Source organism: Haplochromis burtoni, unplaced genomic scaffold, assembly GCF_018398535.1.
Source record: "Haplochromis burtoni strain Fernald_Lab_line unplaced genomic scaffold, NCSU_Asbu1 Contig_205, whole genome shotgun sequence".
NCBI lineage: Eukaryota > Metazoa > Chordata > Actinopteri > Cichliformes > Cichlidae > Haplochromis > Haplochromis burtoni.
In genome coordinates this window covers 389,343-417,331 of record NW_024582566.1, presented here as the reverse complement: position 1 = coordinate 417,331, position 27,989 = coordinate 389,343, and the positions used below count along the sequence as shown (strand labels likewise).

Below are 27,989 nucleotides of genomic sequence, written 5' to 3'. Positions count from 1 at the left end.
GGTTGTGGAGGTAGGGCACACTTTACTGCTAGAACAGTAAGTTAATAAAACGTAAACAGAAATGGAAAAGAGTAATGATTAAGCACGCCAAGGCCTTTATTTTGACTGCAAGGCAGCCAACGTGGACGGACCGTCTGCTCCTCTCTCTGTGCCTTGCAGTTTATTTTGTTTAAATAAGTAAATTTGTTTAGACTCAAGTCTAGAAAGTTGTTGTGATGATGCTGTTTTTGGTAAGAAATCTGACGGGACTGTGAAGGAGAAAGAATCATGATAACAGACAAAAACATTATATCCCTCAGGACAACATGATCATCGAACCCACCAACTGCACTACAGCTACGTTTGTGTGGCTGTGATGATGCACACGAGAATAACACCTGGATCCAGTAAACTCAGCACAGTCACTGACATATACAAAAACCAGCCAATGGAAACAAAGAAGACAGAGCCAGTTCACAGACATCAAGGCAGTAAGTGAGTGAGAAGGGTTTGGCAGAACAAGACACAGACAAAAAGCGGTTCTCACATGCTCTCATTGGGTGAGATACTGTCAGTGAGATAAGAGCCATTACGATTCTCCATTTCTGCTAACCTGCAGAGGGGGAAGAAACAGAACAGTCAGTCCCCAAACCAAATGGTTGAACAATTAGCAGATGAGAAGGACACACAATTCTAAACCTTTCATGTCACTGAGTTTTCAGAGTACTCAAGAACATTTAGTTCGACAGGGAAAAACTGATTTTACTGGGAAACTGGTTTAAAATATAAAATATCATTGTTTTTCCCCAGTGTTTGCCATTATTATTTTGTTATTTTGTCCTTTGCAGATGAATGTTAGACGCTGCAGGGAATTAATGGCAGAGCCCAGCAGATTTCAGCATATCACATGGGAAAAGCTCCAGCCATGCCAAGCTAAGCATTTACCGCAAGGACCTTCTGTTTCCAACGTACAGACAACTTCATACAAAAGTATTAACAGACATGTTCAGAATGAACAACAACATATTCCTAAGGATAGTGCTGCCTTAAAGACTTTCACCCAAGCTCATTGCAGAGAAATAAACGCCAAACGTCCCAAAGAAAGACCCTCCTCTGGCATAGTAACCATGTTACGTGTGACATGTGATGAACGTTTTGATCATCTGGGACTGGACACGAGTAGAAGTCATTTCTTGAAACTTTCATTAATAGATTAAATAGACACATTTGTAACATTGACACTGACATTCCATTCTTCCCCCTCCTCTCCTCTCCAGACGGACTGTGACAGACTGACGACTAAGGCTGGTGTTGTTACAATTAACAGATAACCTCATGGCTTGGGAACCATCAGCTCACTAAAGGCTTAACCATGTTATTTCTGCACCCTACCACCAGCTTTAATCAGCTGCTGGATGTTTTCTGTGCCGATCTGGGCCTAACAGGCTGAAAGCGCTGGGCTGAAGGGTTTGTTTGTGTTAGCCTAAAGCAACAGTGAGAAGTGTCAGAACCCTGGCAGAGATCAAATACTTAGCCTTGGCTTAACGTTTGGCTCACACCAGAGGAAAGCCAACAGCTCCCGACTGACTAAAATGCAACTGACCAGCTGCCTGATTGAGTCATTGTTTAATTTAACTTCTTCTAGTCCCTCAGCAGTGGGTTAGTGGGAGCAGTTAGCTGCAAACTAAATTAACATGTAAGCAATAAGTTCTAACTGACTATATTAATGGCCTTTGCCCAGAGTCCAGTACTGGAGAGTATTACATGGATATAATATTAGTTTATGGAGATGTAGATTTAGTTTGTACTTCAGTCAGATTCAGTCTTGATCGTGAGCTTAGTTAGACCATGACTAACTGAAAAGAACTTGAGCATACTTGGCATTAAAAGCACAAAGACTCCGGCAGAACGTACGTGGAGCCAACAGGTATGTGAAGGTACCTTACATCAGAAAGAGAGAAAGCTCCAGCAATCCCACAATCCAGTGAGGACAGGAAAAACTGTCCTCTGTGACTAAACGTCTGCATGAGCACAGTGTGGGAGGGGCACAGAAAATGCTTTGCTTTAGCATTTTTCCCCAAAATAATAATTTCAAGTCACATCAGTCAAAATGACTGTTCTGCAGAGAACATCACGCTGCCCGTAACATCGTTCATGCTTGGGTTTTCCATGGAGGGACAATGAACCTCTACAGCACCGTGACTGCCCTTAGGTATCGGATCGAAAACCTCGGACCCATTATCAGATCCTATCCTGGTGCAGGTGGTCCTGGGTTCGTGACAACGCCTGGCCTCATGTAGTGTGCAGGTACTTCCTGTAGGATGAAAGGGTCCACACCACTGACTGCCCCTCGCCTGTCCTAAATCCAGTGGAACAGCTCTGGGACACTATGTTTTGGTTTCATTCGTGCAGGAAAATCAGTAACGCCTTGGACCAGATCTGGGAGGAGATCGCCCAGGACACCGTCTGTTCTCTGGTTATAGTGGCACACGGGGGGCTTACAGACTACTCTTCCACATTCTGAACGGCTGCACTGAAATATCGGCACAATGGACGAGCCTGTTGCATCGTTCGTTCACTCGATTTTTGGGGTGTCTTTCAATGCAGCCCTCTGTAGGTCGATCGTTTTTCCTTTACATTAAAATATATGGCATCCTTTATTTGCTAACACATTAACCAGTCCTTATTAGTATAGATATCCAGCATGAGCAGTGTATCAGAAAGATAACCAGAGTAAAGACAGAGCAGCATGATTTCATTTGTAAAGGGAAAAAAAGCTGCCCAGCTGCTTGGCCTCATGTGAAAAAATAGATGCCCTCCCTCGTTGAATCATTGGGGGGTCCAGACCCAGGTCAGCTGCATTCAAACGAGACCCCTCAACTACAACTTGCACTAATCTATACAGTTTGGTAGAATGAAAAACTTAATCGGCCGTATTACAGTTTGCAGTGCAAACTCAGTTTATTCAGTTCACAGTAGTTTAGTGCTTCTGCAGCAATCATGGTAACTAGCCTGGCTGACGAGGACACTGAGCGGTTGGACTTTCACTTCACCTTTATTTGAAACTTAAAAGAGTTCATTCACCAGTTTGTGAAGCTACTGGAAAATTGCAAAAGAAATGGAAATGTTGTGTGTTTACACCCAGCTGTGAGCCACTATCTCCCCTGCTTACCTCTGTTTTTGCATTTTTCCTGTGGTCACAGTTCTCTGCTAATGTACTGTGTGCGTATGGTTAGAATTATGCATTGCATGGATTTTTTCCCTATGGAAATGTTGTTTGATCCAAATGCCTCCCTGTCAAAGCTGGTTGCACATCCAACTAATTCTTTCTCCTGACGAGGCAAAAGGCAAAGACTGTTTGGAAACAATGTTTTTGATGGAAGCTGTACTGTTGCCTCGCAGCAGGTCCTGGGTTCAAATCCACTATCTGGCAATTTGGCAGGAGACTTTCTGTGTGGTGTTTGGATGCACCTCCTACATCTGCTTAAGTTACTCCAAATTCCTTCCACAGTCCAAAGACATGCACTTAACAGGGCTAGGTTAACGCGCCATAGGTGCAAAGGTGGGTGTGGATCTGTCTTGTCTGAGTGTGTTGGCCCTGTGACCCTCCGATGCAGCTGAATTAGAATAATTCTGAAAAGAAGAGTGGGCCAGCGGAAGCCTCCTTACCAGTTACTGCAAATGCTTAATTACAGTTCTCACTGCCAAGAGCAGCACAACCAGTTATTAGGTTTAGGGGGGGATTAGCATCTCACATAGAGGCAGGAGGCTCTGAAAAGCTTTTTTCTTTATTTGAAATTGTAATTCAAAGATTGCATTTTATATTTACTCAGGTTATCTTTCTCTAGCATTAAAATGTGGTTGATGATTCGAACATGTAACTGTAACAAATATGCAAAAAACCCCAAAACATTACAAACATAAATCTACTGCTGTTTGCAGTCATGTTACCGGTTGGCATAGTGCTCGATCCGCGTGTGCGTGTCGTCATGTGAGAGCTGAGGGGAAGATCCAGGCCTGCCAGGAGAAGCAGAAACAAGGAGAGAGCTCATGAATCCAACACATTAATCCCAACTCTCTCTCACAGACACACACACGCATACGCACACGCACGCACTTACACACACACACACACACGCACGCACACACTTACGCACGCAAGCAAGCACGCACTTACACACACTTACACACACACACGCACACACACGCACACACTTACACACGCACGCAAGCAAGCACACACACGCGCACACTTACACACACGCACGCAAGCACACACACACGCAAGCAAGCACACACACACACACGCATGCACGCACTTACACGCACACACACACACACACGCACGCAAGCACACACACATGCACGCATACACACGCATACACACGCATACACACGCGCACGCACGCATACACACGCATGCACGCACTTACACACACACGCATTTACACACATGCACACACACGCGCACGCACGCACTTACACACACACGCACGCACACACGCTCACGCACACACGCACACACACGCACAGCACCACTCACACACACACGCACGCACACACATGCACACACATGCGCATGCACGCACTTACACACACGCACGCACACACATGCACACACACACGCACGCACGCACTTACACGCGCGCTGCATAAATTCATAGCGGAGCAGTGAAGGCAGCGACAGCACCAGGAGCAGGTTTGTGTGAAACGTTCTGTAACTACGTGTCTTACAGCTGCACTTGGACTTCATGTGCTGAGAGAACGCAAGCAGTTCATGGAGAATGAAGGACCTGATACAAATGACACCAAGCTCACCCAGCTCCAATAAAATACCTCTGGGACATTATGTTTAGGTCCAAGTTGCACCTCAGATGTCGTGGAGGCTGGTAACGTCCTGGTCCAGAGCTAATGGACGGAAACTGAGCCTCATTCACCCGTTTATACAAGCACTACCTCCTGAGCTACATCCCCCAGAACCCCATCACTTGTCCTAATGTCTGATTCGGAGCCCAGCCTGTTTTCAGGCAGGCGCGTATTCAATATTACTCAGCACCATTTTGAGTTGCTGCAATTAAATTTGGACAAAACGGCTTGGCCTGCCGCACCTCACTTTGATTTTCTGGGTGTTTTTGAATTCATCCCTCTGTAATCATTTTCATTTCCCTCCTTTATTCCTGACATTACTCAGTCCTCATCATTACAGATATCTGGCTTGTTTTTTCCCATCTGACGTGAGAGCTGATGTGTTTTGTGTACGCTCGCTTTTATTGAGCAGTGTATAAAAAGCAGCAGACAAATTGAGCAGCATCCATCAAAATGGTTATTGGCATGATGTCACGCAAACTTATGGCTGCTGGTGGTCGTTGGGCGTAGTGTCTGCTCAGCTTTAGGAGGAGAGGTGGAACAAAATGGGTGAGAAATCAGTAGTCATGTAATCAAGTGCTGGGACTTTGTGCTTCATATTCACAGGTTATATTAATATAACATATTCCTCTCCATACAGCAACAGCTGGAGGCACTGAAAATGAAAACACTTTGTTTGCTGCCCAAGCTCAATCTATGTCTGGGTATATTTAAGGTATCTTTAAGGGTATTATCGTACCCTGATATTTCACATGTGACTTGATAACGGCTGAAATACTCTGCAGAAATCAGCCCATTTTATCCAAACCATCTTGTTCTTTCAGCTGCTTCCTTTAGAGGTCGCCACAGCGACTCATCTGGCTCCAGCTCACTCTATCCACAGCACTCCCTCCTATCAACCAACCCAGGAAGAACATTCAAACTCCCAACAGAGCCAGCAAACTGAAACCCAACAGCCTCTCACTGTGAAGAACGCAACAGAGGTCACAGCATTTTCTGAACTGATTTATCACATACACTTAAACTAGCATTTTTGTGTTATACTAAAGCTATTTTTTCTTCAAGATGAGCCTTGCATATATTTTTCACTGGAGTATGATCACACAGATCAATGAGAGTCTGTGCTGATTAGCAGCGGGATGCTGACAGCTGCAGGGACACTGTCTCCATAGTGGTACCAGCCTGACGTGGAGTTCATTTATAACAAATCAAGAGAACAAGACGACAACACAACGACTGAAATGACTGAAGGTGAGAACGTGTGCGTGTGCGTGTGTGCGTGTGTGTGTGTGTGTGTGTGTGTGTGTGTGAAGCATAGAAAAAAAACATCTGGGTCGGTTACATGTCTGTGTAACAAGAGCAACTAAACACGAGGCTGACAGAAAGTATAGTGTGCGCGTGTGTGTGTGTGTGTGTGTGTGTGTGTGTGTGTGTGTGTACGAGCCAGGTACTCACGCATGGTCTACAGGCCAGAAGTTGATCAGTGTGACAGGACTGCAAGACAAAAAAAACACAGGAAGTGGATGGACAACATACAGGTATGATTGGAGCTGAAATATGGAAAGCATCAAGCAGGTGATGCGGGCGGGTAGTGTAAGGCTGTAGTGTGTGAGTGTACGCACAGCACTCTCACACACACACTAAACAAACACAGAAACACATCGGACATATTTTGGTTGACCTTCAATAAAACAACACAAATGTCCACAGGAAAATGAACAGAAATATGGATAATAAAACGCCGCTATCATGTGACATGTCAATCCTTAATATCATGCAGCTGCATTTAGCTTTTGTCCTCACGGGTTTGAAGGCATTTTTGAGGCTCAATTAGGTCATGGTTAGGCTTAGGCTCAGGGTTAGGCATAAGCAGCCAGGGAAAGCATAATGCCAATGAGATGTCCTCACTAAGATATTAAAAGTGTGTCTCTGTGTGTGTTTGAAAGCCTCACGTTTCCATGTTGTCTCCTTCCAGGATGGTCTGGACGGGCAGGTAGCCCATCCGTGGGTGTTTGGCGAAGTAGCGCTTGGTCCTGAATTTGTTCTTCAGCACCTTGGCAAAGTCCCGGACGTCCTCTCCTGATGTCGTCTGAGAAAGAGGTAGGACACAAAGATGACATCGTTACCTCCGTAGGAAGAAGCAGACACACACACGCCGTATCAGAACAGATTACTTCTTCACATACCGGGGTGCAGTACTCGACCATGGGGTACTGCATCTTGTGCCCCTTTGCAACACGGCCAGAGAAAAAGCAGCTTTGACAGATGTCATAGTTGAAATGTTTTAGGCTCCGATATCTGGGGGGAAAGAACAGGAGAGAAAAACAAGTGTAAATGAAAGAGAGCAGAGGAGATGAAGAAGCCAGTGGGAAAAAAAGAGAAGGCAAGGGGATCAATACAAGGAGGTAATTTATAGCTCTGCTCTCTCCGAGGTGAGAGAAGTTCAAATTCTTTCAGCCCATGGCCCCAGTGACACATTTATTCTCTGCCTTTGGAAGTCTGTTTAAATTGATCACCGCTCCTGACAAAAGTCAGGGTTAGCCTCCAACAGCATCAGCACCGTGCTTATAGGTCTAAACCTTTGCTATGTAGAATACGTCTCTTATTTCTTACTTACTTTCTATATCCCAAAATTAGTTACTTTATATGCACACAAGGCTAAATAAAACCTGCAGGGACACTATTTGAGATGACATTGGACCTTACAGCCATTTTTAGCTGTGAAACCTTGTTCCCAGACCTCCCACTTGGACTTTTGTCGAATGAAAAGTAACACGTGGGCAGTATAGTGGGGGGGGGGGATATTTTCTCCTTGAGATGTTTCCTCTCAAAGCAAGAAAGAAGCAGCACTGACAGACTAGTTTCAGCTTCAACGCTTGTTTTAAGACATTTGTCACTTATGTAACGTCTAGATATTATTTTTTATTTCAAGAAATCTTACCAAGTGTAACTTTCTGCACTTGATTGTAATCTATACTCCATAGTTATTTTCTCAAATAAGTACTTCTTCAAACTGGTCTCTTTAGCTTCCAGACATTTAGGAGCGGATGATGCTGCCCCAACTCGGAGACACGGAGCTGCCATCAGATCCAAAATGAACTAAGATTTTTCTTAAAGATTTCTCAGTTTGGACATTTTATATGATTTCTATTTACCGTTTTGATCTGAAACTAATTTTATTCTATTTACATTTACTTTGTACAGGGCAGCCCAAGATTTATAGAATTGTGTTTGGATGAATGCAACTTGTAAGGTTTTGGGTCTTAAATGAAACGATCTGAATATTTTTAGTATTTCAGATTTGCTGATGTGAGCGGGTCCTGGACCTGAGACTAAGAATGCCAAGACTCACAGTCATGGCATTCTTAGTCTATACACACACATGAGTCTTTAATACTATGAGAATTCTTTGTATTGTAAAACAGATTGCAATACTGCAGCAACTGTTAAAATGCACCGACCTGAAGCCGATGATTGGACATTCCTTGCAGATGTTGCACTTGGCCTGGTGTTTGGCGGTCTCTGCAGCAGCGACACGATGAAGGACAGGTAGCCACACCATGGACTGAGGCTCCAGGCGCATCCAGTCCAGGAACATGGTGGCCTCAAGCTCAGGCTTGTTGTTGGCCTGAAATAACAACATGACAGGTTACGGCGTTACAGTTTTTTCTCAGAAATCTGGAAAAGAAGAAAAGAAAAGTGGCCCTAATCCTCTTCCGTAAGCGTCCACAAGTTTCAAGATTTCCTTTTCAAATGTTGTGTGATCCTGTAACAGCTCGAGCTGATTACATTTTTATCCAATGTCAAAGGCAAGGTCACAACAAATGTAAAGGAAGAAAAGAAAATTGGAAGCGACAGCAACTCAGCCATGATATGGTCGAGGAGGGTCAGCTGACGTTGAGGCGTGTTAGTGTGCAGAGGTCGCCAACTTTCTGCAGTCAACAGCTAAAAACCTCAAACTTACATGTGACCTTCAGATTAGCTCATAACAGTACATAGAGAGCCTGGAATGGGTTGTAATCCTGAGCTACACCCACACATTTGCGATGGCTGCAGAGCAGGACGAGCAGCCATCTGCTAATCAGGTTGGTGATTCGATCCCTGGCTTCACCAGTCTGAATGCCAAATATCCCCGGACAAGATACTACCCCAAGTTGCTCTCCCATGCATCCATTGTAGTGTGAATGTGTGTGAATGTTATTGTGGTATGTGAATGTGTGAATGAGGCAAGCCTCACGAAACGTACAAACTGAAAGCAGCTGCGGACGGAGGGCTCAATGTTGGAGCCGCCGAAGGAGGCGACCTCGCCAAGTTGTCGGGGGATCTGAATGGAGTCGTGCAGAAGGAGCCCCAGTCGACGCTGGTCACAGAATCCCGTTGCACTGGCAACCTGCCGGAACAGGACTAGAGAGGACGAGGCAGAGAAAATACGAGAGGTTGGAAAAAGGAGAGAAAGTCCACACAAGGATTTTCCTGTTGTATGATTTTATTTGTGAGATGAAATATAAGCAAGTACTTATTATTAGCACACAACAATGGCAGAAAAACATTGCACATTGACTTACATCTGTATTTATCCTCCAAATGAGCCTTGCAGAGTGAGATGATGCCAGTTTTGAATGACAGAGATCTGATCTTTCCGGTGCGACCGCTGCCAACCAACAAAAAGAGACGGTTTAGAGCACGCTGGATCTGAATCATCCGAGAAACACTACGTGTTTAAGCGCTCGCTCAGGGTGCTGCACGTACGTGTCGTAGACGTTAAGCAGCCAGTTGAGGCACATGTCAACGCAGAGCGGGACACTGACCAAGTGGGAGTGGTTCTGCTCAAGTCGCTGGTAGAGGCTCGTGAGACAGGCGACCAGCTGAGAGATGTCCAGCAGCTGCTCGTTCTGCTTCAAACCGTGCTGGTCAAATATCTCACAAGCCGCCGGCATGCTCAACAGGTCCACTAAACACAAGACACACAGGGAGGGGCACGGTTAGTCAGTACACACACATCTATGGGCGTCTTCCAGCCTGAGTCAGCTCAGACCTCCATGTCCAACGTTTCCTGGAGACTGCTGCCTGTCTCGAGCAACGGTAAGGTGTCCCATTACCATCTTTATCGAGTGTGTTTTTCTATCTGTGGTTTTACTGCATTAGCAGTGTGTTTGGGATGATGCTGATCATGCTGAGATATGTCAGAATTTAGGCCAGTTGTTGCTTTCAAATCACCTTGTTGGTGCAAAAATACTATTTTGTGTATTTCTAACATTGTTATCGTTGGTACTTTTTGTCACTTCAACTAAAGAATTGAAACAAATTGTGTTTTTGAGCAACTGACATTTTGGGAATCACCCTGTTGGTGATTATACCAGTCAAACTGTTAACTTTGGCATGTTTGACAGAATTAACCAGTTGCTGCTGATGCTAGTAAGAAAGTACCTAAAAATAGTAAAGATAGATCACTGTTATTTGTCTCAACAAGTCTGTTATGTGTGAACAATATTCGTTGACCCTTGGGTTAGGTTTGAAAAATTAATCTGTGTCTTCAACCTGGCTCAGCAAACAACACCAAAGCAAATACAGGTGAAAAGTGCAGATGGACTAATAAAGGGGGAGAAGGGATGCCAATTTAGAAAGAAAACTTTGCAAGATCCCAGAAAGCCTGAAAAATTACATCTCAAACCCACTTTAAAAAAATACAAGAAAGTTTGGCTCCTTGGAAGCAAAAGATAAAGAAATGAGGAAAGAAGAAAGAAATGAGGAGTGGCTCAAACCTGCTACACAGCGCTGCACTTGGTGTGGAACGCATACAAACCAGCTAGCAGCAAGGCCCGAGCTATGTATCTGTTTACTGTTTAATAAGAGTTCACAGTGAGCCACGCTGTTTATCACAACAATGTTCACAACAATGTTAAGAAACAATAAACTGAGCCAATATGACCTGTTTGTTAATACAGAGACACATGTTATGTGATCCTGGTCTCCCACTCAGAGACTCAGGTCTCCCACTCAGAGACTCAGGTCTCCCAGTGTCCAGCATTCAGAGGCTGCCTGAGGACTCGTGAGAGAAAACCTGCTCACACAGACACGTAGAGCCAAACACTGTCAATAAGGCGTCTGCATGTTCTGAAGACAGTTAAACCTGTCAGGTAGTGACGTCCAGCAGGTGCAGCTCCATGAACATGCACAGCTGTGGATTCCAGCTGCTTCGTAGTTCTGCAAACTTTGACAGAGTCGAGCTTTTCAGTTCAATCAGCTGCATTTCGATGTCCTCTGTGTCGAGCCAGTTAAAGAGAGACAAATCCAGCTGCTCATTAAAGCTTCTGGTTTGATCAGTCTCGAGTCTACGGATGTATCCGTGTATCTCCGTGGTGCTGATGCTGCGCTGAGCGGACAGCTGCTGAAGCTTTTGAAGAGTCGGGATGTGGAAATTTCAACATCGCTTGAAAAAACTGTGAGCTAGCAACGTCCCTCTCACCGGTAGGCAAAGTTTTAGCCAATTACAAGTTGAATGTGGCAGTTGGGGTTGTTGGCTAAGAGACCGTCATTAAGAAGCGGCACAACTAATGTGTCTACACGAGCTAATTTGCGATGTGCACCACTGGCCCGGCCATTTAAAAAAAAAAAAAATCCACTTTCTCAGATGAATTCACTGCGTGTCGTGACATCAGTTAACCCTTCGCATGCTGCGGCACGAGTGCCCGGGGTTGCGACCCCTGCGTTATGCTATTATAAACGTAGTAAAAGCTTTAAAAACATGTGTCACACTGACCATGAGAATGGGAGTGAGAAAGGAAACCATTCATTGTATCATTGTGGTCACTGGACTGCTTCAGTCATGTTAGTTCACTTGACTGCAGTTTGCAACTACAGCCAGAAATGGCTCCAATCTTCTGTAGCTGTCGCCATGCTCTGTTAGCACATGGTGTTGACACATGATTACGCGCTGTGGGTCAGCTCACTGTCACAAACATGCAATCTGGATCCCATCAATATTTATTGACATGAATACTCGTGGGTTGAAATGTACAACTGTGCTTAGGCTCTAAAGTTCGGTGAATGTATCTCGCCTTGCCAACAATACCAGCTACACTAATTCAGCTGGCATAACTGGACTAACCACGCAAAGGAAGACCAAGGAATTGATTGTGGACTTCAGGAAGACCAGGAAATCTTTGACCCCTGTATCAATCCAGGGGGTGGATGTGGACATTGTGGAGGACTGTAAATACCTTGGAGTACACTTGGACAATAAACTGGACTGGGTTAAAAACACCACAGCACTTTACAGGAAGAGCCAGGGGTGTCTCTTTTTTCTGAGGCGACTGAGGTCCTTCAACATCTGTCGGACAATGCGCAGGAGTCTGTTGTGGTCAGTGCGATCCTCTATGCTGTTGCATGCTGGGACAGCAGGTTGAGGGTCACAGATGCCAACAGACTAAATAAACTGATCTGCAAGGCCGGTAATGTTGTGGGGATGGAGCTGGACTCCCGTAAGGTGGTGTTGGAGAGGCGGATGTTGTCCAAGATAAAGACAACGTTGGGTAACACCTCCCACCCACTCCATGACGTGCTGGTCAGTCACAGGAGCTCGTTCAGTGAGAGACTGAGATTACCCATGATGCACCACTGACCGACACAGGAAGTCATTCCTGCCTGTGGCTCCCTGTACTGCTCCACCTAACACACTGTGAACACTGCAATAGCTACACCCTCTTGCACTTTTCTACTCAGTCATGTTGCTGTCAATATTCTTGATATTTATAATCACCTCTGTTAATCCTTGATGTTTATTATTGAGCGATTTGTATATATTGTGCTATTGCTTAAATTTGTAAATCTGTAACAGATAGTCTAGTCTGTTACTGTTACTGCAACTGTAACCCACATAATTCCCTGAGGGATTAATAAAGTATTCTGATTCTGATTCACTTAAATTACAAACAGCTTGCATTCTGTAGAATAAACACTCACATGGACACACAGGCCGAGTCAGAGAGTAAAAGAGTAATAGTGCAGAGAAGGTCAAGACAAAATTCAGAGAGAGCAGAAAGGGAAGGTGTGGGAGGGTATCAACACAACAACAGACACACTTGTGTTGGGAGGAAAGGACTTAAACCCAGAGGCCAAGTCCCTGTGTGACACAGATGCAGGAGAAGTGTACAGACAGAAAGTGTACTTACAGCAGAGAGCCTTCTGCAAGCGTCTGAGCTTCATGGCTGTGCGGTAGGCTGAGAACCGAACATTGTTCAGATCGGCTAGAGGAAGGAATACGAGGAAGAGAGCATTAGTTTTATCAGTGTTTTCACTTCAGCCAGCAGTGCTTCTTCAGTTCAGTTCTATGTCTATAACAGCCACCTCGAAGGTGCTTAGTATTGTACGGCAGAAATCCTACAGTAACACAGAGAATCAGACGACCCCCAAAGCATCTTTTCCCATCTTCTCCAGTATGTGGATCATGTGGCACCTGTTTCAAAGACTTTAGTCAAAAAGAGCAAAAACGTCAGGAAGCAGGAAGCTTCTCACCCAAAGACTGGTAGAGCTCAGCCATCTTGGGATGGTCCCAGCATGTTGTCTGGGTCTGATGGCTAGAAGGGGACAGAGAGGCAACACATGAGTGAAATGCACATCAGCCATCACAAAGAAGCGTTGGTTGGGCTGACGTACCAGCCTATATTCAGAGGCTACATGTAAAGAGCAGTGATTTCAAGGTTCATGCATAATACAGTATTCAGTAAGTAACAATTACACCCACAAGCTTTTTTAATCCAAGTATGGAGACACGCAGTCTTGAACACAAAAAATGATGATCGCACTCATTTGGTTTTGATGTCGTGTTGTCAAAGCCACTGTGACAGAACAGGTTCACAGACAACACTGTCCCACAATGTTTTTATTTCACTGTAAAAGCCTTTTCATTGGAAAAGTAAGGAGTGTGCTTTTTTAAGCCTGCACGGTCGCCCAACCAAAGCATGTTTTCCAGGTGAAACTCATCTTCTGCTTCTTCATGTGCACCAAGCAGATGACGAAGCCTAAATCTGACTGAGCCCAGTAATAAAGACATATAGCAGTGTGTATATAGTTAAATAGTGCTGTGAGTGGTACATTTACATGCAAGAAGACGGGAAATCCTTTGAGAGGAACAAAAAATAAACCTCAGTAAATGAGTTGGATTCATTTGAACAAAATTAAAAACATGAACTTATACTCCTCTCGTTATCATAATATTCAAAAAGAACAAAACGCAGCATCTTCATCTCCGCTGTGTCAGGAAAGGACGACACAGCCAGAACGAGCTAAATGGTTGCTGTGTCACTCTCCCCTCGTGACTGCCACTTCAAAGAGGCTCTGCTCTGTGTGTGTTTGTGTGCTGAAGATAAACAGACTGACGCACATTTGTGTGACTTCAGAAAACAATGAGTGATATGTGTGGTGTGTAGAAGAAGAACAATATGATATCTAAAGGATTTGCATGTCCATCACTGTATCTGCCTTCTGATGGGTATAATAATGAACTAATTCAACGTTTATCTGAAACTTTCGTACTTGGTGAAATGAAAAACTGGCCATGCAACCTTTTCAGTGTCACAGAGCTCAATGTGATCGCCAGACACAAAGAAACGGGCCGACAAAATTCAGATAAAGACAAAAGAAATGGAGGCTACCAACGACACCTGGTCAGAAATGAGCTGCTGGGCTGAGCAGGAACATAAATGGACAAACTTAAGTCAGGTCCTTCTCATGTAAGTTTACATGGTGCTAAATTCTGCAGGAATATTAGGAATGTGTGATCTTATCCCAAAGTTAACACAAAGCTTCCATCTCTGCATCCATGCTCATGATTACATTCATTTAACTCATTACTTTTCATTTTTTAATGACACTGTGATCCGTTTTTAAACTGATCACTTCAGTTTTAAATACTTTTAACGATAACCAGTAAACAGTCACTGACTGTCATGGTCCGTGGCTCTGTGTCTGAGGAGTGTGTGGGATGCCCGGTGGCCACACCCCCGGGCTGGGCCATCACGCCTGCATCCCATTCCAGGCGCCAGGAGGACTATTTAACCCTGCGCTGACGGCTGCTCCACGCCAGTCCGTTAGTCACCCTCAGTGGTAACTAGGCTCCCTGCAAAGCTTTGTATATATCTAAGTGTTACATGAACTGTGTTAACTCTGCCTCCGTGTGCCCAGGTTACTACGTTTTGTGTCTGCCATCTGCCCGTCCTCCTGCCTGCTCGGATCTCTAAGCGCACCATCCGCCCTCGTCCCTGCCTCCTCTGATTCGCTTTCCACGGACACGCTTCCCCCATCTCGAGCCCCACGGTCCGGCTCTGATCGTAAGAATTGCTACAGCCCTGTTTAGTAACGTCCCTCATTCTCCCTGCTCAGTAGTAATCTTCTCCTCTTTCTCTTGCAGCCTCCCACGGTCCTGATTACGGCTTCTCTGTGTCATTTGTCTTCCCGGTTTCCTTCAGTTCTGCCATTTTGCTTCCTTGGTTGTTCCGGGTCGACTTTTGTTAAAACAATAAAATGTGTACTTGCTCGCATTGAGTCTGTTTTTGGATCCCGCTTGTGTGCATGAACTGCGGTTCATGACGGCGTCGATCCCCAGCTCCTCCAACCCCCCCCTACAGTCCTTGCACGCTTGTGCACCTTGTAGAAAACAGTTTTGTTTGATAAAGAAAGAAAACAGAGGAGCTGAAAAACTAGGCGAGAACAAGAAGAGCAAAACTACAAATTGTCCCACCAATATGTGTTAAATTAACTAAGATGTTAGCTGTTAGCACCGTCAACAGTAGTACCAGCAACAAGTAGTAACAGGTCGCTGGACACTAGTCATCAGTTAAGCTGCTGCTGTGGAGAAATGCAGGGGGAGGGACAGCAGCCCCAACCACTCAGCGAGAAAGACAGAGGGTGTAATTAACGTGGTAAGAACATCGATGGAGGGAAAGGTTTCATTCAGTAAAATAATTGACTACAAAAATTGTTCATCAAATAAACTGAAAAATGTACATTCATGTTGTATTTGTATGTATAAACTATTATTATATAACTTAATTTGTTTCATTTATACATTTCTTTTCTTTTGCACTTTACCATTGCTTTGAGAAATTGCACAAATGTGTTTGACTGGACCATCTGGGCTCTTCAGACCGATCATGATGGGCCAGGACTGGGAACCGATCCATTTACCAGTTAAAAGACCAACTGTGATTCAGCTCCACGTGTTCTTAGCAGAATCAATATGATATGTACAAATAAGCGACTTGTGGCTGTCACACAAGAAATAACATTTGATATAATATCTCGGGACAATTTATATTTCACATGCTAACATGACAGGCAGCTAGGTTACGTAGCACTATGTGGCAACAAGTGCAAGAACGTGTGTGAGTTCTTGGGGATCTGTCATAAACCTACCTGTAACTAAATCACAGCTATCGAGGGTTGGAGGTCTTATTTGATGACATGATATTCTTCTACTGAAGTCCAAACAGCAGACTTAAGTAGAGAAGCCTGCAGTACCTGAGAGCGTGCATCACGCCATCATTGCCATTTTCCTCACAGGTTTGCACAGCTTGACTTCTATAGCCAAACTGTCAACACATCTTCCTGTCACAATCTGAGGGACAACATTCAACGTGATCTGAGATGTGGTGCTATGTCTGTACATCTTTTCTAGAATTTCATTAACAGTCTGTCCAGCAAACCTCACGTGCATCTGACAAAACCACCTGTTATTACGTTCACAGAGCAAACAAACTTTCACAATGGCATTTCTTCACTCCTACAACATACCAGCCAGAACACTGGGTTCATAGTTCACAATGCCTCAGAACACTAGGAGGTGCTCGCGGCAGGACAGGGAGCAGAAACAAAGCTGCAGTGTGTAGGAAAGGCTAAGGAAAAGACCGCACAAAACTCCGTCATTAGCCTTTTCCTCACAAATGCCAGGTTTGTTGTGAACAAAACAACTGAGCTGAGGCTACAGTTGGACGACAATAGACTCATTGAGGACTGTTGCGCTTTGATAATCTTTATCCTGCATTACCTGATGCAGTTGTGAAGCTAACGAGTCATATCCTACACCGCTTAAACTGAAACCAGAACTCACGAAAACAATGACGTGAAAAATCTGCCAATAATACTTAGACTGCAGACAGTCGCTGCCCTCCACACTTAGAATATTTGACAGTTAAGTGCAGACCCCTTGTCCTCCACTGTGGGATCACAGCAGTGATCAGGATAGCTGAGTATTTGACAAATACTAAAGCTAACTTGGTCCTTAGCCTCCTACATGTTGCCATTAGTAGCTGAATATACCCAGAAGCAGCACACATAATAGCTGGGAACATCAGTCTTTTAGTGCGCCCCAAATTCCATCAGCATTTTACCTGATACACACGGGAAAAACACACTGGATAAAGTCTATTCCAAAGATTAAGCATATACAGGGCCATACAAACAGCTCACCTGGGCCAGTTGGACCAAGGTAAAGAAAACCGCTGCTCTCTACTTCAAAAACTGTTAAAACATTGCCTGATGGTTCCTCCTCTCAGCTGCAAAACTGTTTTGAGAATACAGACTGGAGTATCGTTGAATCTGAGGACCTGGATGAGGACACTGCATCCGTACTCTTCTACATCAAGCATGTCAAGTCAAGTCAGGCGGCTTTATTGTCATTCCAACCATGTGCAGCGGCACAGCACACAGTGAAACGAGACAACGGTCCTCCAAGACCATGGTGCTACATATGACATATAACAGACAATCAACACAAATTGCACAAAAAACCCCAAAACAAAGACAGTGCAACAGCATGATACAGACACAAGACCGTGCAGACGCAACAGAAATGTGCAAAAGACTGAGTACTGTGCAAAAAAAGTCATTTGGTGTATGAAGGCGTGCGTGTATGTGTCAGTCCAAACACTGTAACTGTGTATGCCCACCAAATATATTGAATGACAAAAACGGTCAGGACCTTGCTGAGAAACAAAAACACTGCTTTCAGGCCAGGTGAGGTGTGCAGTACAGTCCAGGCAAACCCGGAAATGGGAATGAGACAGGGCAAGCTGGATTATACAAATACAATTGAGGACAACCTCTGCAGCAATAACTTGAGGATGGTGCAGCCAAAATATCACTACAAACCCAGACCTGATGGTGATGCTGTGTTGGCAAAGAAGCTGAACTGCAAACAAAAACAACAACAACAAAAAACCCCACACCTCCGGCCAACACCTGCTACATCTTTACAGTGGAGGAGCATGACCTGATATTAGCAGCAGTGAACCCCAGAAAAGCAGCAGGACCTGAATGTGTCAGTAGTGAGGTGCTGAAGTTCTGTGTAGACCAACTCACAGGCGCCTTTACAAAAGTATGCATCCTGTTCTTAGCATCGTCCCATTCTGCTTGAAGTCCTCAAACATGCCTGAATGATATCCATCCAGTGGCTCTCACTCCAGTCATTATGAAGTGTTTAGAAACTGTTCAGAAGTCGCATCATTCAAGGTCTTCCACCCACAGGTGACTCCCACAATTTCTGGACACAACTGTGGTCTGTCTGGAACACAAGGACGGCCGTGCCAGACTTATTTTCATTGGCTTTAGCTCGACATTCAGTACACAGTCATCTCTAACAGACTGCTAACAAAACTAATCAATCTTAGCCATCTGGATTTAAGGACTTCCTCAGAGACCACCCACAGAGATTCAAAGTAAGGCCCCACCTCTCCCAACACTCCATCTCAACCTCGGCTCCCACAGGGATGTGTGCTGAGCCCCCTACTGTGCACTCTCTACACCCATGACTGCACCCCCACCTCAGCAATTCCTTTGTGAAGTTTGTAGATGACACAGCAGTGGTCGGGCTCATCACTGGAGAGATGAGTCTACCTACAAGAATGAGGTGGAAGACCTGGCGTCATGATCCAGCAATAACAAGCTGGTCCTCAACACCGCAAAATCGAAGGAAATAACAGTGGACTTCAGGTGAAGCACATCTGAGCCTCAGCCCATATACGTCAACGGGCATTATGTACAGAGGGTCTCTGACTTCATGGACGATGATGTATTCTGTTAAACTAACACTGCACAGACCAAGAGGGCACAGCAGTGACTAAACTTTCTGGGGAGCCTGAAAAACTACACCCTTTCAGAGGAGCTTCTGCTGTTCTTCTCTGCAATAATAAACAATAAACAATAAATGAACATTGGTATGTACCATTCACTAATGTATCCAATCAGTAATTACTGAAGTACACATGTATGTAGATACAGATAACTAAAGTTTCCACCACAGTGTAGGAACAGTAGGAATCTTTTTATGGCTGTGTGGAAACTAGGAACTGTAATCAGTTAAAGGCTCGTGGTCACAACCCAACAACAGGTTTGCTTGGGGTTGAGACACAGAGGGAGGAAAATTAATAGTACAGTGAAATAAAAAAATTAATTGCCCCAAATTTTACAGAATAATTTTTAAAAAGCAAAATTTTCCCCAAACTGCACAGAGAGCAAAAATAATCAGCTATAAAATGTAGCTGTTTTAAATACAGTGCACAGACATAATCCGAGAGTCTGTTAAATCAGCACACAACCTGAAAATTCACAAAGTGCACCTGCAGTTAACCTCTACCTGAGAAACATTTACAAATAATAATCCATAATTATGTTTTTTTGCTGGATTGCCTTTGTTTGTCTCTCTAGCACAGACAGGATCCTCCACACACCCACTCCAAATAATGAGTGGAAGGGTACTAGAGCTACTCAAACGTCCTCAAACCTCAAACACTGAATAAACAGGACCTCAGTCACTTCAGACACATTCATACACATGTCTGTAATAAGCATGACAGAGTCTGGAGTATTTCATCCACAAATGTGCAGCATCCTTACACTGTAAATTATTACTATCATATATTATATTACGATATATATATAAATTTAAGACCGAAGGCTGGTAACTTGCAGCAGTTTATACCTGCTGCTCACCAGCAAACAAGTAGTGGAAAGTAAAAATAAAAAGTTGTTTCCAATTAAACGAGTAATTCCAGCTGCCCACAACCAAGTCTCACATGAAAATATATTACAGCAGTTTTATTATGGACAGTACTTTGCTGTTCACCAGACAACAGATACTCCATCCAACTAAACTACGTCTCCAATTCAGGTTATCACAGATGTTCTTGAACGAGAATCTGAGTAGACGCCGGGCACATAAACACTAAACTATCACGGACACATATAGACATCCACGCTCACCTATGCTAAATTTAGAACCACCAATCAACTGCTGATATCCTGCTAATATAACATTGAAGTTACTTCAATTCATGGTCTGAACAAGCAGCACTATAAGGTGGTTCAGTGGTCACTTTCAGGTTGCGAACTCATTAGGCAGGAAAACGGTGTCAAAGGGGGAAACTCAGTGGTGCAATTGAAGGGTATACATGCACTGAAAGCAAAGTTGCCGTTATTAGCAAGAAGCTATCAAGCCCTTCCTGCTCCTGTGTCTTTGAACCTATCTGGTCTTTAAGTCTGACGTCATTATCCGTTTCCAGGTCCAAACTCAAGTTCATTTCCCAAAGCCAAACGAACACTGCAGCATCACTGAGAGTTAAAACTGTCTAAATTCTTTCATCTGTAATAAAATGATCAGCGTTGCTGCTTTACCAGGTGTAACGATTAAGTTTAACATCCAGGCATCCATGAAAACAGAATTTATGACATTTAACGGAGTTAGAAGTTAGCAGGAACGTACAGCTCTGCTATCACTTCCAACATAAATGAAGACAGAAAGCTAAACAGCAGTGACGTTTGCAGGGTTACTGAAGTTGGGCTAGCTGGTAGATAATGATGTGCTACATGGTGGCTAGCTACAGTTAGCATAATATAACCACATTAGCAGAGTGAAGCTGGAGGATGAACGCTAACTTTTTTCCACTTGGTAAAAGTTAACGTGAGGGTTCCCGATGGTTAGAGACAAATGCGATCGCATGGCAGGATGCTGTGAACGGACCAAACTTCAGTCAGGAGAACAACTGAGATAATCCATCCACAATACGAGGTTAATATACTGCTGCATGGGCTGTAGTTACACTGCAAGGTTTTAAAAACTGAGCGTTAAAATGAACAGTGGTAATAAAAACCGAGAGAGGCCGACAGTGGTCCCTGACTGTTTTTAGGGGCTTGCTCAGACTAAATAGAACGAGACACAAAGCATTAAAACATGTTAAAAACACAACAGGCTTAATAAACACAGAGTAGTTTGGACCTGGAAGAAGGCTTCATACGTCATCACTTAAAGACCAGATTGTGTTTTTAAGCCCATCTGTGCAGAGCAGCTGTAGTTCACTATAGGAAAGCAGCGATGGGTATTAAAGAAGAAGGTAACATTCTGCACCTGTTTCCTCCTGACACGTTTCAATACGTCTACAACATCCAAAATCTTACTACTGTGATGAATAGAATTAATGGAATTAAGAACAAAACAATCAACAGTGGCTTAAAGGAACCAAACTTATCCACTTTTGGCTCTTTGTGCTCTTTCAAAGCTACTCTGTCCCTCAAGAAAAATATATCATTGCCACAGGACAAAGTACTGATAATGTATCGTTAACTGTCAAAAACAAATGACTGTACACTGAGCAGCTAATGCTAATGATTTAAACTAACAATCATATTTATACAAACTTGGAGTTCAGTCGTATTTTTGTAGTACATGCTGCGATATTTAAGAACGTAATGACAAGCTACTATCTATTTGTTCATTTAGGTAACATAAGTCTTGTATTTTTATGTACTTGGGCTTCTTATTTAACTATATACCTAAAGTGTAATTCCTAATTAAGGTATTTTAGATAACTAAAAAACAGGAATCTGCGATCACAGTCTACATAAATGTTTACCTTTGAGCATGTGATACCTTAAGCTGTAGGAAGGGCTGGTCAAATCTGAAACTGATTTATTCTAAGGTTCATTTTGACACTACTTGTATTAATGTGACTGCAAAATAAAGTATTTAAAAAAAAACACAAGAGTGTTGTCTAAAATTATTTTTTGGGGCAAATTACTTTTGCTTCTATGCTACAGCATCATTTTTGGTGGGAAATGCAGAGTTTGGTGTTTTATAACAATCTTACAATTCTAACAGAAAGCAGAGCTGTTGTAATAACATGGCTTAATGGCAGAACTTTAGCTTGTGGTGAACAAAAGAGTTATGCAAGACCGTTTAGATACATCTCTTACATGTTTTCTACGTTATATTATGAATAAAATGTTGGTTTCTGAGATTTGCAAATCATTTTTATTTATGTTTTAGGGTTTTTTCTTTGCATTTATGCAGTGTAACAATCTTTTTGGTAATGGTATTGTAATTGAAGAACATGTAAAGACTGTGCTTCACCATTTTGCATGCACCCCATCTTCAGCATGTGCAAGCTGGCTGGCTTCAGTGTTGAACCAATCATCTAGACATCAGTCATTTTTTTTCTAATGTGGTTGTTAAGAATATATTTCAATGAATGTCTGACACCAACTCTTTACATCACTGTTGACAGATGAAGAGAATGGACGCATTTGATCCAACTGTTTCCCAAAACTGGGGATTTCCAGGAAATGTCAAGCATTACCTCACTCTGCATCTCTTAATGTTGGAATGAAATCCAGTAATTCGTCCACAATGACACAAGATGTGAGGTCATACACCACGTACACATACATGTGCAAAGAAATAATGCTATGAATTGCAGTAAGCAGGCAGTTGAATAACTTATTGCAGCAATGACAAGCATTTTCCATGTTTCTGCAAAGAGGCATGAGAGTCACTTCACACTCGTTTATGGCAACATCTTCCTCTGCCTATTGCTGAAAGTGAAAGCAAAAAAAGTTTTTTATATATGTATATTTGTTGCTACCTTTAAAATACGTCCAAATGTGTGAAATCCATATTTAAAACTACTGAAAATAAGGGAGAGCTGTTTGCAAAAGAGAACCACAAAGTGCAGGGATTCAGGTTATCCCTGCACTTACAGAAACTTTTGGTGTTTTTCAAAAATGCTAACTTGGTTTCATTAAAAAAATAATAATAATAATTTTTAAAAATCTCAAATCACATTTCAGGCAGCATGGTGGCACGGTGGATAGCACTGTTGCCTCACAGCAAGAAGGTCCGAAGTTCAAGTTTGCCATCGGGTTCTTCCTCCCACAGTCCAAAGACATGCAGTTAGTGGGGTTAGGTTAATCTATCCTGTATATATCGTACTTACTATTGTTTGAGTACTTGTGATTATTTTATTGTACTTTTTATATTTTACATTTATATTTATTATTTATCTTGCACCAAGGGAGTGGCACTCCAATTTCGTTGTACTCTGTACAATGACAATAAAGGCTATTCTATTCTAAATGGCCCAGCCGTGAGTGGTTGTCTGTCTCTCTAGATTGGCCACCTATCCAGGGTGTAACCTGCCTCTCGCCTTAAGACAGCTGGGATAAGGATCCAGGGGAGGACGGATGGATTCAAAATTTTGCAATCTATAAAAATGATACGGCTGGCGTTACATAAACTCCAAGTCAGATAAATGATGATGGCGAGCAGACAATAACAAACAAAGTTTCTTTTTTGCCCCTTCTGTCTTTTAAGACAACATCACAGCCCACACTGGTGCACATTTACACTGCCAGTGTGCCAGTGCCAGTGCACTAAAACTGGTGCTCTGAACTGCACTTACCTGATGCCACGAGGAATCCTGTGCTGTTTATTAACTCATAGTTTAAGTTTGACTTTGACGTGTTGACGTTTCAACTCATGACTAAACTGCTCAAGCATTCTCACAATACTGGACTTTTGAACCTTCCGCTACACATTGAAAAACAGTTATTCTATAGGCGGGTAAAAACACTGGCTTGCTTTTGTCCTTTGCCTTTCTCTTTCCTCAGAAAGTAACATAAACATTAGTTCTATTACTGTTATGTTTCCCATCTGCATGCCCTTAATGGTTCCACTGGAGTGAGTGATAATTAGAGTGCTTAAGAACATAAAATAAAGCACTATAGTAATGTTAATGTGAAAGATTGAATGTAGTAAAAAATGCTCAAAGTGAAAAGGCTTTGAGGAAAAGTCCCTTTAATTATTGGAGCTCGTATTAACCTATCACAGACAGACTGATCAATGCATGTTGTCTGATACTTTACAATCTGATCATTTAGAAATGGAGTCATCCTTACCTGTTGTTTGGTACATGCCACAATACAGTGACCTAAAGAATCTGTGCTTTGTTCATATCAGGCAGATCTGACTTTGTTTCCAACACTCTGTTGCAGCACAAGCTGCGACACAAGAGTCATTTTCTCCTAGAAAGAAGAGGTTATCTAGGCTTAATACAAAGTCCTCACACAGTACGCCCCAAAGCCAATTCACCATGTGTGGCTTCTCATCCATAAACGGGACTAAGTCGATGAACACAAACACACAATAGGCACACACCTGCATTCACACTGTGGCCAAAAGTCTGCATCAGCATCCTCTGCTCTCATCTAAATGAAGTTGCATAGAGATCACTAAACTAATTGGAAGCTCTTGGTTGGCTGCATAGACAACAGTGCAGTGCATCGAAATCGCGGTAAAACTGCAGCAGTCAGTGTGCGAAAGAAAAAAATCCCGCACGGATCCAAACAGGAGCAGCCTCGCTGGCAAAGGCGGTGACTACGTCTGTGCGTGTGAAGGAATGCACAGCGATGCATTAGCCTGCTGCTTTTCAAGGCTTACACACACACAGAAATTAAAAAGAAAACACAGTCTTGTGAAGTTCAAACACATACGGATAAATAAAAACAGCCCACGCCGATCCCAGCCTGGGGCTCTGAAGCTCCGTGTGTTCCCTTTTATTCCAATATGGCAGCAAGTGCCCAGAGGAAGAGCAGCCTGCAAAGGAAGGATTTAGATTTAGGAAATGCACGATTCAGCCAGCAAGAAGCGGCCGCCTGCACACCTGGGCTGGCTCCTCTGCAACCATCCCGAAAGACCAAAACCAGACCCGAAGAACAACGGTCGGTTCGCTCTTTAAGACAACATAACAGAGCCGATTTCCCGTCTTTTGTTGAAAAATATCGATCGCTTTATATTGCGTATGCTCTGTCATCACAAGAGCATGCACGGCGTTTTCTGCACGTCCAAATAATCCGATCATTATAGCGGGCAGTCGTTTGAGGTGCGTTTTATACGCCGGGAGAGAAGAGCACACAGTGAGGCAGCAGACCTATTTAAAACAAATCCTGCATGCAACCTCTCTGCCATTTAAAAATTGCGGAGTCTATGTTTGCGCATTTTCGGCAGTAAGGATGAAATAGTGTGCAGTGTGGGGGATGTCTCTCCCTCGGCCACACAGCCAGCGTTGAACAGGTTTACTGCATTACGACCAGCACGATTCCCATCATAATCAGACTACTTATCACCAGCAGAGACAGACCCCAGCCTTCAGCACTCACTTCCGAAGCTGTTCTCGCATCGCCGGCCTTTCAGAGCCTCTTCCGACCGTGACAGAACGATCCGATTCCCGGGCAGAATAGAGGGGATGTGCCGGCCCCTTCCGCGGTCCGACCAAGCGTCCTATGCAACCGGAGGGAGACGTCCGAGATTACTGTGCGGAGCCTGTGTTTTCTCTTTGTAAGTGCTAGTTGTAGGCTGCAGAGGCTGACTGACCCAGCGAGACACAAGGATCAATGTCCCAACATACAACATGCACGACTTCCGCCTACTATTTCAAAATAAACGCTTGAAGCCAGAAAGATCCCGACATGCCAAAACACGCGAGAAAATCATGGGTGATCCTCCTACTTAGTTGCAGAATTTAGTTACACATTCCATCCATCTAAAGCTGAGTCCTATAAAAATCACACGAGTACTGCTTCAGATTCTTTTTAAAATAGCCTTTATTCACATTTTCACTTGATTTGACCCGAATCTTTGTGGATCCCCTTACTAATTATATAACTATCTATCCAGGAAGTTAACTAGCTCCCTGTAGAAGGCTTCATATCCCTGGCGTGTGCTCGTTTTGCTTGCTTACTATCATAAACAGCTTCAAAGATAGACAAAGCATCCAGGTCTGAAAACCAAAGCCAGTGGAGAACTTAAATGTGCATTCTTTCTAAAGGCGAGCAGGGGGTGAGCCTTTTGCTGACAAAACAACATCCTGCTGTTTTGAAATCTATGGGACAATGGCCCTCAGCTCCTTTGCTCTGTGACCTTAGCCACTTTACTGATGGTATTATCAGACTTTATATCTAGTTTACATTGGATACAACATTAAGTTCATGAGCATTTGGTTTTTCTTTTGGATACAATTTGAAAATACCAAGAGGAAGATGGTGAAAAGGCTCAGTTTGAGGCTTTAAAGCAGGGCGTCTTTGCATGATTCATAAGCTAACAGAAAGTGGAACGCCCTGGAAAAAATGAAATGATTGTACAGCATTTTCTGTCATATATCCTTAAAGTAAGCTGCCCAGAATATACAAACACAGGACATGCAAAAGTATCACCACAATAAGTGTAAGTAGCGGTCCTGACTGCAGAAACAAGTTATATGGGAGTTATGGTTCTGAGTTGGGATCCGTTAATACTATTGACAACACAGAGAGAGGGACCTTAGAAATTGTACCAAAGCTGAGGCTTACGAAGATGCACAAGCATGAAATACTCCCAAAAACTTACAGTGGACGGCTTGATGGCAACAATGATCTGCACAGGTAGAATACTGAGCAGGCTAAAAGTTGGCTTAAATAAGGGAATGATACCAAAAAGAGGAAGAACCAACAGAAACCCAAGAAAACACATAAAGCACAGACTTATTGTAGTGGACAGTTTTCAAGGTTTTTAACAGTCAGCTGGTATAATTTTATTCAAGTGCTCAAAATCCTACCTTGTTTTGAGGATTTGGTCTGTATCAGTGTCATTCACTCACTGCCAAACAAGCTCTGCAGTACATCTCCAGAAACAGTTCATTACAAATAACCTGTTTTATTTTCTGTTAGAATCAGTGTTTGCTGGGACACTGTTGTAGCTCAGTGGGTGAGCCATGTGCCATATGGCCGGAGAGCAGCAGGCCCAGGTTCGAGGGCCGGCCGGAGAGCAGCAGGCCCTTTGCTGCATGTCCTAACCTCTCTCTCTCCCAGCTTTCCTGTCTATGCCCTCTGTCTATTTATGCTGAACAAATAGTATAAAAAACGTGTGTGCTTTGGGAGAGCCGTGTTTGTAAAGTGCTGCTCAGAGTTAATGTATGTGCAGATATGTACACACCCTCCTCGCTCTGTATGTGCTACAAAAATAAAATGAATGTTGACTTTAAAGTGACGCTGTATGACAAGGTCTGTTACTACCCACGGTTCTGAGATTTGTCAGTTTGGAAAATATATTTTTAGGTGATCTTGCCCAGACGTTGGTGAAGTAAAGAATATTCCCACTATAGATTCTGGCTATTTATGGAACATATGCATACAATCTAATCTAAACCCAAACGACAGAAGTAATAAAAAGTTAGTCATGTTCACAGCTGTGGCTGTGATGGCAGTGTGCATGGTGACGTCTGCAACTGGACCCTTCTAGTGGATCATTTTTAGTTCTGTAATTGTGTCCATCTGCGTGTGAATTTTGACACAGACTGTGTACAGACAGGTTTTCACCCACTGCAGATGCACCTGCATGGTTCTCAATGTGGATGACATTTATATTGGTTGAATGCTAATTTGTTGACAAGTGGGCCTAAATAGGTAAGGGAGAAACAGCAGTGTTCGCCCCGAGTGGGAGAACCATGAAAAAATACCAAAGATACCAAAATATAGTATAACAAACACAGAAACACCTGCAGTGGGCACTTTTCTGTGACTGGCTGATGGACCAACACCAGTAAAAGTAAGACTAAGGTGTCATTCAGTGGGGATTTTCTGTGTGAACGTCTAACCAAATACCACAACTTGAAATAAAACAAAACCAAGATGCATCCTGGGGTTGTTGTTTTTTTTAACAAAAACAGCTTTTCATCACATTTGAACTCATTGGAAGTCTTAGCCAGTGCAAGGTTGATGTAACAGACAACATGGGTGTGGAACTATCATCTTATTACATAAAAAGATGACATTTACTGGTGTAATCT

At 43.3% G+C, this 27,989-nt stretch overlaps 1 protein-coding gene across 1 annotated transcript in view; it reads right to left on the bottom strand.

The window, feature by feature from the left end:
• Positions 1–27,989, bottom strand: part of dmd (dystrophin) — a gene marked incomplete at its 3' end in the record, with an annotated part of 309,815 nt that overhangs the window by 12,866 nt on the left and 268,960 nt on the right. The window contains 11 exon segments of the mRNA XM_042226291.1: positions 527–592; positions 3,931–3,996; positions 6,301–6,339; positions 6,798–6,934; positions 7,032–7,143; positions 8,307–8,473; positions 9,092–9,249; positions 9,411–9,496; positions 9,595–9,796; positions 13,017–13,091; positions 13,360–13,421. Of these exon segments, the coding sequence (XP_042082225.1) occupies positions 527–592; positions 3,931–3,996; positions 6,301–6,339; positions 6,798–6,934; positions 7,032–7,143; positions 8,307–8,473; positions 9,092–9,249; positions 9,411–9,496; positions 9,595–9,796; positions 13,017–13,091; positions 13,360–13,421 (1,170 nt within the window).